This window comes from Brassica oleracea, unplaced genomic scaffold (genome assembly GCF_000695525.1).
Source record: "Brassica oleracea var. oleracea cultivar TO1000 unplaced genomic scaffold, BOL UnpScaffold00846, whole genome shotgun sequence".
In the NCBI taxonomy this organism is placed as follows: domain Eukaryota; kingdom Viridiplantae; phylum Streptophyta; class Magnoliopsida; order Brassicales; family Brassicaceae; genus Brassica; species Brassica oleracea.
The window spans coordinates 53,259-67,271 of NW_013617476.1; the positions used below are offsets into that span (position 1 = coordinate 53,259).

The 14,013-nt window shown below is 32.0% G+C and overlaps 1 protein-coding gene across 1 annotated transcript; it reads right to left on the minus strand.

Annotated features, from left to right (window-relative positions):
* Nucleotides 1–1,813: 1,813 nt before the first annotated feature.
* On the minus strand, nucleotides 1,814–4,454 carry LOC106320189 (putative RING-H2 finger protein ATL12). The gene has a single exon (XM_013758556.1). It carries the CDS (start codon nucleotides 4,451–4,453, stop codon nucleotides 3,266–3,268), a length of 1,188 nt encoding a protein of 395 aa, XP_013614010.1. The 5' UTR covers nucleotide 4,454; the 3' UTR covers nucleotides 1,814–3,265.
* Nucleotides 4,455–14,013: the final 9,559 nt, after the last annotated feature.

Consider the following 14,013-nt stretch of genomic DNA (forward strand, 5'->3'; position numbering starts at 1 on the left):
ATGTTTCTTCTATTAAACACGAAACTCTATTCGTTTATAGATAAAAAAAATTGTGAAGAATTTCCACTAATTGTTATCATCAAATTTATAATCTTTATTTCAATTTAGTCAATGCTAAATTAAAGCAAAAAGATCAAAAGAAGACTAAGAAAATAAGAAGCATGTTTGCGATGAATTGTTATTTAATTATAGTTCACGTGTTTTACAAATCAGGACTATTTTATTACTGTAAAAAATATGGTAATAGTTATTAGCAAAAAAATTAACTTGTGATTTTCATACGTTGTTATAAAATATATACATATTTACATGTTTCTATTTTTTTATCGGTTTTATTCGGTTTATTCGGTTTTATCGGTTATATACCGAACCATATCCAAATCCTACGGTTTTTTAAAAATTATATCCATTCGGTTTGTATGGCATATACCAAATCCAAACCATATTATCTATTTCGGTTTGGTTCGGCTCGGTACGGTTCGGTTTTGCCATATTGAACAGCCCTAAAATTTACTCTTTTCTTTTAATTATATATCACTTCACAAATTAAAACCAGGTAATTAATGGTGTTGAATTACTATCCTAACATGATAAATATCCAAAAAATATAGCTGGTCTTTGAAAAATGAGTAGAAAATGAATCCTCCAACATATGATAAAATAATATTTTTTAGTTACCCATATGTTTTCTCAAAATTTGCATAACTCTTTTTAGTAACATATTTCATATTTTCAGTATTAGAAAAATAAATATACATACTAAATTATCCATTATCTAAAAAGAAGTTTTATTTTGGCTAAATTTGGTTAATGCCATGACCCTAACAATTGTCATCATAAAAAAAAACTATCTGAAGAAGTATCTCCTCTCGCCTCTCCAGCTCTCCAGCCACTGACCACTACACTGCAGCCATATACACCCAAATGCCTTAACTTTCTCAATACTTTTTATATAAGACAGCCTCTCTTAAGCCGTTCTCATTCAAGCTTCTTCATAAAAAAACCCAGTTTCTAGATCCTTTAAACCGAGAAGAAAGTCAAAAGGAGTTATCATTTTACTTCATCAGTATGTGAAAAGCTTGAAGCTTTGATATATAAGAGGAGATATTTATAGATTAGATTTAGTGTAGAAATAAGGATCAAATGATGAGTGATACAAAAGGGGCCAAGAATGATCTGTGACGACCTTTCATACACACGGGATGTTGGTACCGAATGGGTTCCAGACAATCGAGCATGATGGATTTGTCTCAAGTTATCAGAGACAGCTCAATCTCTGTTCTTACATGTTTTTATTTATGTCAGATTCACCGTAAGTCAATGAAAAATTTCAACCTTTTCTATCATTTGTAGAAAGGTGTGACTGACCATAGCTTCTTTTGTATCTTTTGGGTTCAGTGTGTTTAATATCCCAAACACCAAGCTGCAATCACAAAAGCATCTCCGTTTAACTTTGATCTCTTAGCTATAAATAGTACCCTGTGTTCGGTTCTCTATCCAATATGGGTCTTGATACAATTGCCAGTGGTATAGCTTGTTTCTTTATTATTAAATTACTCTGTTTTGTTCTAGCAGCAACTAATGAAATCTTTTTTTTCTTTTGCTTTACCTAAAACTCTTTATTGTGTGTTTCTTGGACAGTCTCTGATGATTGCTGCAATTCCCAATATCATTGGTCGGCTTTGCATATCATTTGCAAAAGTGACTGTTTGTTGTTTTCCAGTTTCTTTATTTGACTTCTGCATAGCTTCAACTACCCGTTTGTAAATGTTTAATTAACCGTGCATCATCTTTGTTTTGCAGGAAACTCCTTTGCTGTACCTGGGAAGACTTTTGGAAGGATTTGGCGCTGAGATCATATCTATCACGGTAATACTGAACTATTAAAAAAATCTCAAATGTTTGATTTTCTGTTAGCTGGAATTAATTTGTGGGAGGAGCAGCATGTCAGACACCCATAAGCTTGCGGCCTCTCTCTCTCTAGCGCCATCCAAAAATCTCAGCAGCCGTATTTCAGAGGTAGTTCGAAAGTTGTGTTACAGTAGAGCCCGACCATCATGTCATCAAGGAGGAGAGAGGAGTACGTCGTTATACTCTGGTGAAAGGTTTTTGTGTTAATATGTTTGTGAGAAATGAGATGATGAATTTTTGGGAAAAAGACTCATATATTTATAGCTACAGATTTACGACTGTGAGATAGGAGGAATGCAATGAATGAGAAATCGTGGAAGGAGTGGAGGAGATGGAGTTAATTGGAACATTAATGTGAATGATTGAATGCAGAGAAGATTCGTAAAGGTGTCGGTTTTTTAAAGTAGGTGAGAAGTTATGCACCCGAATCGACACAACGGAGCCTTCCACCAGAGATTCGCCGGAAATGATTTTCCCTCTGAACCCAGCTGGAGCTCCATATTCCGTTTGACAAACATGAGCTCAACAATGGCGGAAACCCATGACTGCTTTTCTTCGTCAAAGTTGTGAAGGTGAAGACAATTATAATGGGACCCGATAATTGTATTAGAAGTCCACTTGACTTATCCTTTTAAGTCCAAAGCAATTGTTTCTATCAAAGCCCAACTAACCGAATTTCCGAGAGTTAACGAAGTGTTGCGTTTCGAGGAGGTGAGACACGTGTCAAGACAGGAGCCTTCGACTTATCTACGTGGCGATGACGTGGCATGAGAGTGAAGCAAACACTTCTTTATTTATGAACAATATTTTTTAGATAAAACAAAGAACAATATTTTTTAATTTTCTAGACAGGTATAATATAGAATTTGAACGTGCTGGAAGCATAATTTTGTACACTTTCATATAAACATTATTATTTTTGGATCTTCTATACTGGTTAGATTCCCAGACAAATCATCTGCTAATTTAAAACTAAACGTATGAAAACTTAGTGGCTTACATTTTTCATACAATGGTAGTAGGCTTCACATTATTTTATATAAATTATCATTAATTCCAGCAGATATGTCTACTTATGTACATAAAGATAGGATCATCCATTGGTGGATTATGGTTTTGATTGGTAAGTTGCGGAATAACGACACTGTTTTTTTAAAAAAAAACGTTTAAAAGCGATTTCACAAGTATGCGTTGTAAAAATACAAAACATTTTCTACTCAAAGTTCCAACAAATTCAATATGACCATTGGCCAAAACTTTGTTCATAATCAATCCACCATGTATCTACACAAAGACACAACCATCAATCATTTGATTGCAAACTGTCGATAAAGTAAGTAAAAACAACTAAACATTAAGGTTTTGTCGTGTTTAGTTCATTCATTTTCTCTCTGTTAGCGAACCAATGAGCCGTTCTCCTAGCTATCGGCAACCATAATTGTCGTCTTCTTTCCTCCGTGGCAGCAATCGCATCGCTCCTCGAGGTGGAAGCGGTTGACGCGGCCAAACCGCCGTCGTTTCCTCCAACCGCATTTTCTCTAGTCGATGTTGTAACTTCCAGGACACTAAGTCTAGGAACAGCCGTGATCTCTGAAACCACTCTTCTCGTGGAGTCTTTGTTCTTCACTATTCTCTTCATCTCAACCACTTCCTTGTCTCGCAAGTCACCTCTCTCCACTCTATCCATTGACGAGAATCTCTCGCTCGACATCGAACCCAACATGTTTGATGTCAAACGAGTCAAATCTGATGGAGTCACATTACTCCAACGGTTCTTAAACACAACATCCGAAACAACAATCCTGTGATTGAACTTGTGCATACGTTTCTCGTTTCCTTGCTCAACAAGCGACAACGATTTATCATTTTTACCAAACTTGAGAATCTTCCTGAAGCTGCTGAATCTCGAAGAGTCTTCTCCTTCTTCGCGTTCGATGTAGATCTCCATGCCCGAGTCTTCTTCTCTCGTCTCAGATATCTGACTCATGATTCTCATACTATTACTACTACAACCCAAAACAGAGAGCTCGTCTTCAATGCAAACTCTGTTTCTACACAAAGGACAAGTAGCGTGCTGCTCAAGCCACTCATCAATACACTCTATATGAAAAGCGTGTTTGCATTTAGGCAAAAGCCTAAGAATCTCAACGTCTTCGAATTTAGACAAACAGACAGAACACTCAAGACCTTGTTTCGATCCTTTCAAAGCAGAGAATCTGAAGAAGGGAAGAGACTCGATTGCTGTTCTGTTGAGACCTGATGATAATCGAGATGATTGATTGAAGAGTCCTTGCCATAGACGCTCGAGTCTTCCTATCTCTCGGTCCTCGTCGGTCTCTGATCGGAGGTCGTTGTGGAAGCACTTGGCGTAGACGAGGAGAACGAAGGTGAGTGTGAAGACGGCGGAGAAAATTCCGGTGGTGATGACTAAGCTCGGCTTGAAGAGGTCGTTGGTTGTGTACGGAGGAGGAGGAGGAGATTGTGCAGAGACATAATCTAAGAAGAAGAAGAAGAGAATGGAGATTGCTTGTGGTGGATTCATCTTCTGAGAAATTTTTTTTTTTGACAAAGATCATCTTCTGAGAAATTAAAAGAAAGAAATCTTGTTTTCTTTCAAATGGGGATAGGTTTTGATTTAAAAGCAGATAATCGCTTATCAACGTGACATAATGATCTCAATGAGGCACAATGTAAAGAATATGTGGAATAAGTTTGATATATAAGTTTACTATAAATAAGTCCATGGATATAGTTATTTGTACAGAAGTTATTATGAAAGGCATTGCTTCTGACCGGTGATTAATTAAGGAATTATTATAATCAAAATAATTTATTCTGGATTGTTTTGATTTTATTAATTAATTAATGAATTGTTATTAACAAAATAAGTTTTTTGGTAAAACTTTTATTCATCTTGTAAAACACTAAACACCAAACTAATTCAAAATTTTACAGTAACTAAAAACGACAAAATTGGAACGATACAGAGAAGATTAGCATGGCCCCAGCGCAAGGATGACACGCACAAATCGAGAAATGGTCTAAATTTTCTTTTTAAAAAATGTAACTAAAACGACAAAATAATAATGTCTTGGCTTTTAGATTTATTTTGCTAGGTTTAAACTGGATTTCCTCAAAAATACTAAACTTTAAACTTAAATATATTTTTTGGGTTAATCTATCGTTGCCGTGATGACTGATTCATACTTCTTTTTTTTTAAACTTATTATTTGAGACAACTTGTTTATCACAAAAACTACATTTCTTATACTGACGAAAGCCGTTTAGAAATTGAACGTTGTTGGGAATGAAATGTCAACTTTACTAACATGTTTTAGTAAAGGTTTTCTTTCATTAATAAAATAGTTGAAGGGTTAAAGTTTGATGAATTGATAGTCCAGGCTTTGTTTCACTAAATTCTCAAAAAAATAATAGACTAACCTTTCATCTTTGAATGGTGATTTCGGTTTGAGGGCCCCCGAAAGTTGATGATGTCCATGTTGCACCTTCAATAAGAATCTTCCGGCTGGTTTGTAGAAACCCAGGGCACCGGAGATTGTAACACTTCTTAAAAGTGTATGCATCGGCACGTAACTATAACTAGAGCTTGATCCTTGCTTCACAGATGTTTATTTTAGTACAATAAACATATGTAATTTTTTACAGTGCAAGAATGTAATAGTTGCATAGACATGCATTCATAAAAGTGTTTATTTTCGATTTGTAGTATATAACATTCATGATAGATCGACGGTTTTTAATTGTCTGTAATTTGTTGTTTGCTCTTATCTTGGTTGGATACTAAACCAATAAAAATGATATGTTATATAACACATTCGTCAATTAGTAATTTTAGTTACATTAGCCATTTTTATGATTATTTTTATGAAATAAAACACCAATTAGTATGTTTATGTATATTAATCAATCAATCTTTTCAAAATAAAATGTTTTATGTCAAATAAAATTCACTTCTATTTTAATAAAATAGATAGTTTTGTCTCTAAGGTTTTTTATAAGCCAAGTCAATTTTTCTATGTCTATTTTTGAGGAATATATAAAATTGAAATTTAATTATTGTATTCTTATAATTCAAATATATATGTCTGAATAATATTAATCTAAATTATTTACAATATTTGGAGAATAACTTATATATTTAATTAAACCTTTATAGTTTATATTTTGTATGTGAAATGTAATAATAATATACATTAATATATAATATTTAAAGTTTGCATGTCACATTTTAAATAATTTTTTTTGTAAAAATTGATTAGAAAATACTCCAGTTAGAGAATAATTGTATATTTAGTTAGAGAACAATCTAAAAACAAATGATTTATAGTTAAATAATTAATAAATGATTTTTATTAATTAATTAAAGAATATTCCGGCTAGAGAATAACGGTAAGTTTGGTTAGAAGATAATGATAAATTTGGTTGAGAATAATCTAACAAAATGAATGATTTATAGTTAACTAGGGAATGTATACTTTACTTGTGATCTAAGTTATTATTTTTATATGATTTTGTGGTTTGGTTTTAAGTTTACATTTGCAAGAGATGTGTATGATACACTATAAAAAAAATGAACAATATTTAAGTTCACCCCTATGGTGAATGATTAAATTCACCACGCTCTTCATGACCTGTAGAAATAGTTAAAAAGGCAATAAAAAAATATATACATATCTGCAAATATAAACAACACCGACATTAATTAACGTCGTCTGCAAAATTCTAAAAACCTAAACTTTAAAACCATAAATCCTAAATACAAAACACTAAACCATAAACCCCAATCTTAAAATCTAAACCCTAAATATTAAACGCTAAACCCAAATTCTAAACCCTAAATCCTAAAATCTAAGCCCTAAAGCCTAAACCCAAAACTCTAAACCATAAACCCTAAATCCTAAAATATAAACCCTAAATCCTAAACCCTAAACTCTAAATCCTAAACTCTAAACCCAAAAATTCAAACCCTAAACCCTAAACTCTAAATCCTAAACTCTAAACTGTAAACCCAGGTGCTAGTTAAAAAGATTGAGGTTTACGGTTTAGAGGTTTGGGTTTAGGGTTTAGGATTTAGAGTTTAGAGTTTAAGATTTAGAGTTTAGGGTTTAGGATTTAGAGTTTAGGGTTTAGGATTTAGGGTTTAGGATTTAGGGTTTAGATTTTAGGATTTATTGTTTAGAGTTTGGGTTTAGGGATTAAGATTTAGGGTTTATATTTTAGGATTGGAGTTTATGGTTTAGTGTTTTAGATTTAGGGTTTATAGTTTTAGAGTTTAGGTTTTTAGAATTTAGAATTTCGCAGACGGCGTTAATCAATGCCGGTGTTATTTTTTTTCAGCCATTTAATTTTTTATTTTTATTGCCTTTTTAATCATATACATGGCTCTGCCTCTTTGATTGGTTATGAAGAGTGCGGTGAATTTAACCATTCATCATAGGGGTGAACCTAAGTATTGCTAAAAAAAAATCATATTATATAACATAAATAGTATCAGAAAAATAAATGATATCAATTTGAGACACTTATTAATATATGATACAATATATTTGTATTTAACATCAATTATTGTAATTGATGTTGTTATTAACTTACTTTTGTCTATATTAATCTATGTTAAGCAAGTGAAGATCAATTAAAAGATATATTGTATTTTCATATATGTGTAAAAATATGCAGTTTACTCTAAACTAAAATAATTTTAATTTTTTCTATTGTTTCTTTTGTTCTTATTAGAAATCAAAGGTTTTATAAATTAATAAAAAATTTTATTTTTCATTAATATAATTATTTTTCATTTTAGTGTTTGTTATATTTTTATTATAAAGGGAAGTAAAATAAAAATATTTTGTCACTACAGTTGAAAGTCAATGCAAATTATGAATTATTTTTTATTCTTATATATTTGTTTTTGAATGCGTTGGTATTTTATACATTTTAAACTATTGATTTTGATAATGTGAAAATGAATGAAAATATACAATTATATAATTATATAGATTACAACCTGAGACTGTTATGGTCTAGGACTGGTCCGCACTACGCGCAGAATTTAAACATTGTGGTATTTCCTTTTGAACAGAATTGTGAAATCATTGTTTGTTATGAGATTGTTTTTCCTATTGATTTTATTTTTTTTATTTTATGGGATATTACAAATAAGTTGTGAATTTCACATTGTTATATATTTGAGCTGGAACGTATTCTGTGAATGTGTTCAGTAATAAAATGAAATCAGCTTGATTGTGTACTATAATTTCGCAGGAAGATACGATAGTTTTGAGTATAGACAACCTTGGTTGCCTTATGGTTGAAGGACCATGTAGGATTCGTATAATCGTGTTGAAGAGAGTGTCAATATTTTTTAACCATAGGTTGTGTCAATGCTTATTAAGAAGCGACCGCCAATTAAGAGTTATTTACATATTTGTTATTTGTCTTAAACTATCTATTGGAAGCTACATTTGTTTGGAGTTTGTGAATCATATGTGGGCTTGTGTTCGTGGAAAATTAGGATGTATTTTTTGTTATGTTTGTGTGTTTTGTAGTAATAACTTGTCTGTCAAGCAATCTTTAGTTTTTTTTATTGTACTTGTTGCAGAGATATGCTTTTAGTATCATTTTCGTGAATATGGCTTGTTAGTGTATTATATATAATTGTATATATGGTAAATATTAGTTGTTTTTAATATTTAATTTGTTATATCTTTGATGATGTTTTTGTATTATATATCATTGTATATATGGTAAATATTAGTTGTTTATAATATTTAATTTGTTATCTTTGATGATGTTTTTCACTTCAGCTTCTAATAGCTAAGTAGGCAACTTATGCAAAAGGAGATTAATTATTGAAACGGAAAAATTTGAAGCAGAGCTTAGCAAACTAAAAATCATGAAAAATGTTAATAATGCATCGTGAAGATCCGCAGCAATAGTCTTACTCAGTTGTCTTAGTCGTCTTCTTGATCATGGCATCAAACCCAGCAGCTCCACATCAGCCAAGCACAACTTGCTCTCTGCTGTTTCTTCCCTGAGCCCACCTCCTCCACCCTCCCTCCACCCTCTAGTTCAGTTACATCAGTTATATTTTAAATAACACCAGCAAATTAGAAAAAAGGATTTCCTTAAATCGACACAAAATATGAATACTTTGTTTTTCATTACGAAAATTACAATACCTATAAAACATACATAAATTATATAATATACTTTTATATAAGCCGAAAAAAATCTTAGAATCGAGACAAAAAAAATCTAAAATATATTTTGTTTACACTTTGACAGAACACAACTTTCAAAATAATTAAGGGAGCTTCTTTCATTTGATGCATGATGAGTGATACCTACAAATAAGAAGGTCCATCTCTCAAATTCATCAAAGCTAAGTCAATCTCTTCTCTAGATCATCCACTTCACTAAATTCCAAGCTGCAATAATACTTGAACACCGAAAAGAATGAATTATCTATTCCTCATAAACTTAATAGATCAAAGTAAGTAATTTGAACTGTCATGTCTATTTACATATTTGAAAGCCTTTCTTCAAAAAAAAAAATGTCTATTTACATACACGTGCCTCTTTTTATTGACTGTAGTGGGAACGTCATTTTTTTGTAGCCATCCTGCGGTTTAGAGATGAAGATACATAACTGTTGAGAAAGAAGGAGGTAAAGTTAGTTTTAAACCATTTGTAATATTTTCTTGACAAATTTTAACTTGACTAGTTAAGAAAATCCAACCTGTGAACTGTAATCTTATCGACCACCTATAAGAACAACAAACTTTTGAGGAATTAGTTAGATTGAAGAATTTTGAAAAAACAAACGAAAGCTGTGTGTGACTGTATCTTGTGACTGAAATTTCAATAATTACCTGATTAGCTAGATCTGTAGTTTTTCAAACTTCTTCTTTGTCAAATGTTTCATCAATTGCCTATGACATCATCTCTATCTATAAACACACAACACACGACACAACCAATCCTCTCATGATTTTAGAGTATTATGAAGTTAGGAATGAGTACACATTGTGTTTACTGTCCAGCTGTGAATGCAACTTTTGTTAATCCTTGATCACTTAGCAGTTTAGCTTGTTTTGTGGGTGACATTAGATGAAAAATGTGAAGACAGCGCAAGATTGATCAAAAAGATGTTTAAGGACCATCACCGTAGTAAATGAAGCAAAGTGTGATCATTACCTTGTTCATTGCAACTGTAGTTTTGCTTGTAAGGTTTAAGACGACTCCTCCTTCTCTGTTTCTTTTCATCCCACGTTTCTTCATATACATAAAGAAATTTAAACTCTCCTCTCATGGAAACCTCAGGTAAACATCTCCTGAGAAGCGTTAGCTTTCTGGAACCTCGTCGAGACAAATACTTGAAAATGGGGAAGGTGCAATGTGAGGCCAATTCTCAGAGATACAACTCCAAGTCATAGACTTTCAAGCTCTGTTACAGACGATACATCCTAAAAGCTAAATTCTATAACTTCAGTCACTTTTAATATCTAGGAATCTCACAGGTTTGATCCCTAATGAAATCAAATCAGAGACTTGTTAGATCTTTCCGGTGTTGGAAAATCTTGTGGCTGAATGTATCCCTGAGACAAATCTCTCGAGTAAACTTCGGGAGTCAATTGTAAACCTGAAACATGTGCAGATAATAGCTAATCGGGCCTGATTTCTAAAGCTGGTTTGTTTTCCAGGTGGAATCATGGGCAAACGTATTTGCAGTTCCCTGTAGAAAAGCTATAGTGTTACGTGGCCTATTTAGCTGAGTGGCAATTTGATTAATGGGCTAGAGTATGTGGGCTGTGTCATAAGTCTTTAACCTAATCTAAGCATTCATATAAAAGGAGAGGTCAGAGTTACAGAGATCTTTATCTAGAGATTAGATCATTCATGTTCATGGAGAGGTGAGAGTACTCTCAAGCAATTCTCTCAAGTTTGTAAACACATTTATTATCAATTCATAATCAGTATTTCTCTTGATCATCACTGTGTTACTAGTTCCGATACGTAAACCGTATCATATAGCCAATTACAACATTCTATAAATGACAAATCAGTTTATCATGAAGATCCAGAATTCAAAGAAATCAAGCTTTTACCTTCTGGATCGTTTTTTTTTTTTCATCATCTCTGGGTGTGGATTAGATTTGAGAAATCTTTTGTGTATGGCGATTAAACCTTTAAGTGAAGTTGATCTATACAGAGAAGAGAATCAATAAATTCCATAACGTTTCAGAGGAGAATAATTTTAGACGAAGCGAAACGAATAGAGTTCAACCTAGGGATTTCTCAAGATGATTCGTCTCACACTACCTTTCAGAAACTCTATTGAAGCTTGACCTAATCTGAACTCGAAGAAAATGATGAACCTTCGAATTCAAGGGTTGCTATTCTTGAGGAAGGCAAATGTAATAATCGGTAAACTTTAGTTTATTTTTCAATCCGAATAACATAATTTTAAGCCCAAACATTACACACTCGTGAAAGCCCATCATCAATACAAATGGAAATGAAAAGCAACGAAACTTACTTATGACTGGACACGTGTCAATCTCATATTTCCTTATTTGATGACGTGACGCAAAGAAAAAAAGAGAATAGTATAGTATACTTTATAATAATATATAGGTTATTATTTGTAATCTAGGTTATTATTTTTTTATATAATTTTGTGTTTTGTGTTTTAGGTTCACATTTTCTAGAGGTGTGTATGAGATATATTATTTTCTTAATTTAAGTTGTTAGTTAGTTTGTTTGTAAGTAATTTTTGTTTTGTTTTTTGCTTCTATGATATCACCATGATTGAGTTGTTATGTCATTCTCAGTTGAATTTGTATCTAACAACTAATGTATATGATTATTTTTGAGGTTTGCACCGACCGTAAGGCGTTTGCATAATTTTCCAAAAAGAAAATCTTAACTTTGATGAGAAACTATACATTTATGTTCTTATTAACTATACATTTAATAAATTATATTTGAGATAAATAAAATTATTTATCAAATTAATGCGTTTGTAATTTAAAATCTCCTTAGTCCAGTGGTTCGACTAAGAGTTCATTAATGCTTCTACACCAAGCGGTCTGGGGTTCAAACTCCAGAAAATGCAAATTATGCAGATTATGGAGAACAAAGTTGCAAGAGGTCTTCAACATGGTACATGGCGTATCATCGAACATGGATCTCATAGGGCGGCTCGGAATGATGCAGTCAGACGTGCATTCTCATATGATGGTAGAATTGTCGGCTGTAGAATCGTCTATGTAATATTTCTTATCGTTGTAATAGCATAATTTAATCAGACGTTTAAAAAAAGCAATTAATGCTTTTGTAATTTAAAATTAAACTTAAAGTTTCTGGATTGTGGTGACAATATTAATATGAAAATTGATGAAAATCTCAATACCTTTATTTTACAGGTGTTTTTCAAAACCAACCCACTTTTTCAAGTCAAATCCAAAATCAACCTCTTTTTTTTTTCTATACTATTCATCAATAAAATTTCCATATTATCCCTATGTTTTTGAATTATTCACAAAATTTCCATTTTTATTTAATTTTTTATTAATTTCAAAATTAACAAAAAACCAAATACATCCTAACTATTTCTTCTTATTTACAAAAATGCCATCCTCATCAATTTTTCCAACCACCATGAACCACCATTTTTGAGCTCTAAAGCTCTAGAATTCAATTTTCAACCACTTTTTTTTCTCATTCTAACCCAAAAAACTTCATTTCCTCTCATCTCCTCTATATTTCCATCTAAAAAACTCTCATAACTTTCAATTTCACAATCACAAACTTCATATTTTCGAGTTTCTTCATTAGTGAATCATCAAAGATGCTTCTTTTTGCTCATATTCGGAGTTTGGACAGTTGAAAATGTTGAAAACGAGCTTTACACAGGAAAAATGTAACTATTTACATGCTTTTTGTTCTTTTTCAGATCTGTGTCGCGACGGTAGACTGTTTTGTATGTCTACGCCTCCGTGTAGACTTACGATACAGTCTATTTGTCAACCCACGGGTTAGTTTTGCAATTGACCAAACAAATTTTTTTCTAACGCAAACTTCCCCAGTAGTCTCCGTCTTTACCTTTGACAACAAAAATAAAATTTTCTGTAGACTTACTCAAACGTCTACGTAAAAGAGGTTAGTTTTTCATTTGACCGAACTTTTGACTTTTCAAAATAGACTTCAAAGGAAGTCTACAAACTGTAGACTGCCAACGAAGTCTATAAAAGGTCAGTATTGCATTTGACCAAAACTTTGACTTCGTTGAATAGGTTAGTTTTATGTTTGACCAAAAAGTTTAAAAAGCAATCAAAAATTTATTAAATTGTAGATTTCATATGTAGTCTTCTTATCTTAGAAAAAAAAATGTAGACTGCGTATAAAGTCTATCTTTTTTTTTTGGTCAATTGCAAAACCAACCCGTCGGATTTGAGAGTAGACTTCACAAGAGGTCTACACACACGTAGACATTCATATCAATCTACTGATTGGAAGTCAAACTTGGTCAATTGCAAAACTAACTTCTTTCAAAAAAATTGAAACATGTAGACTGCATATGAAGTCTAGTTCTGAAAGTCAAATCTTGGATAATTCTGGTCAATTGCAAAAACTAACCTTTTTAAATTGTAGACTGAAATGAAAGTATACATGTACAAAATCACAACTTTTTTTCAAATATAGAAAGCAACCCGTAAAATGGTCAATTGCAAAAACCAACCCAAAGCGTAGACCTATTTGACAGTCTACGTCTGTAAACTGAAACGAACGTCTACATCTTCAGAGACTGAATATTAAGTCAGCATAGAAAAATCTATAAAAATGTGAATTTGTGTATTATTCATTAAGTTTTTTCTAGTTTTATTTGTTTGAAAGTGTGTGTTAGTTAATCCTAATGGATTTGAATGATTTTGAAAAGATTTTTTTTATAACGGTTCAGGTATAATTCATTTGATTTGACAATGTTGTTTAGCTAATAATTGTAGACATATTTGTAAGTCTTCGTTTATATGAAACATGAAATATTTCTTTGCTGATTATGTAAACCTGTATTTTTTT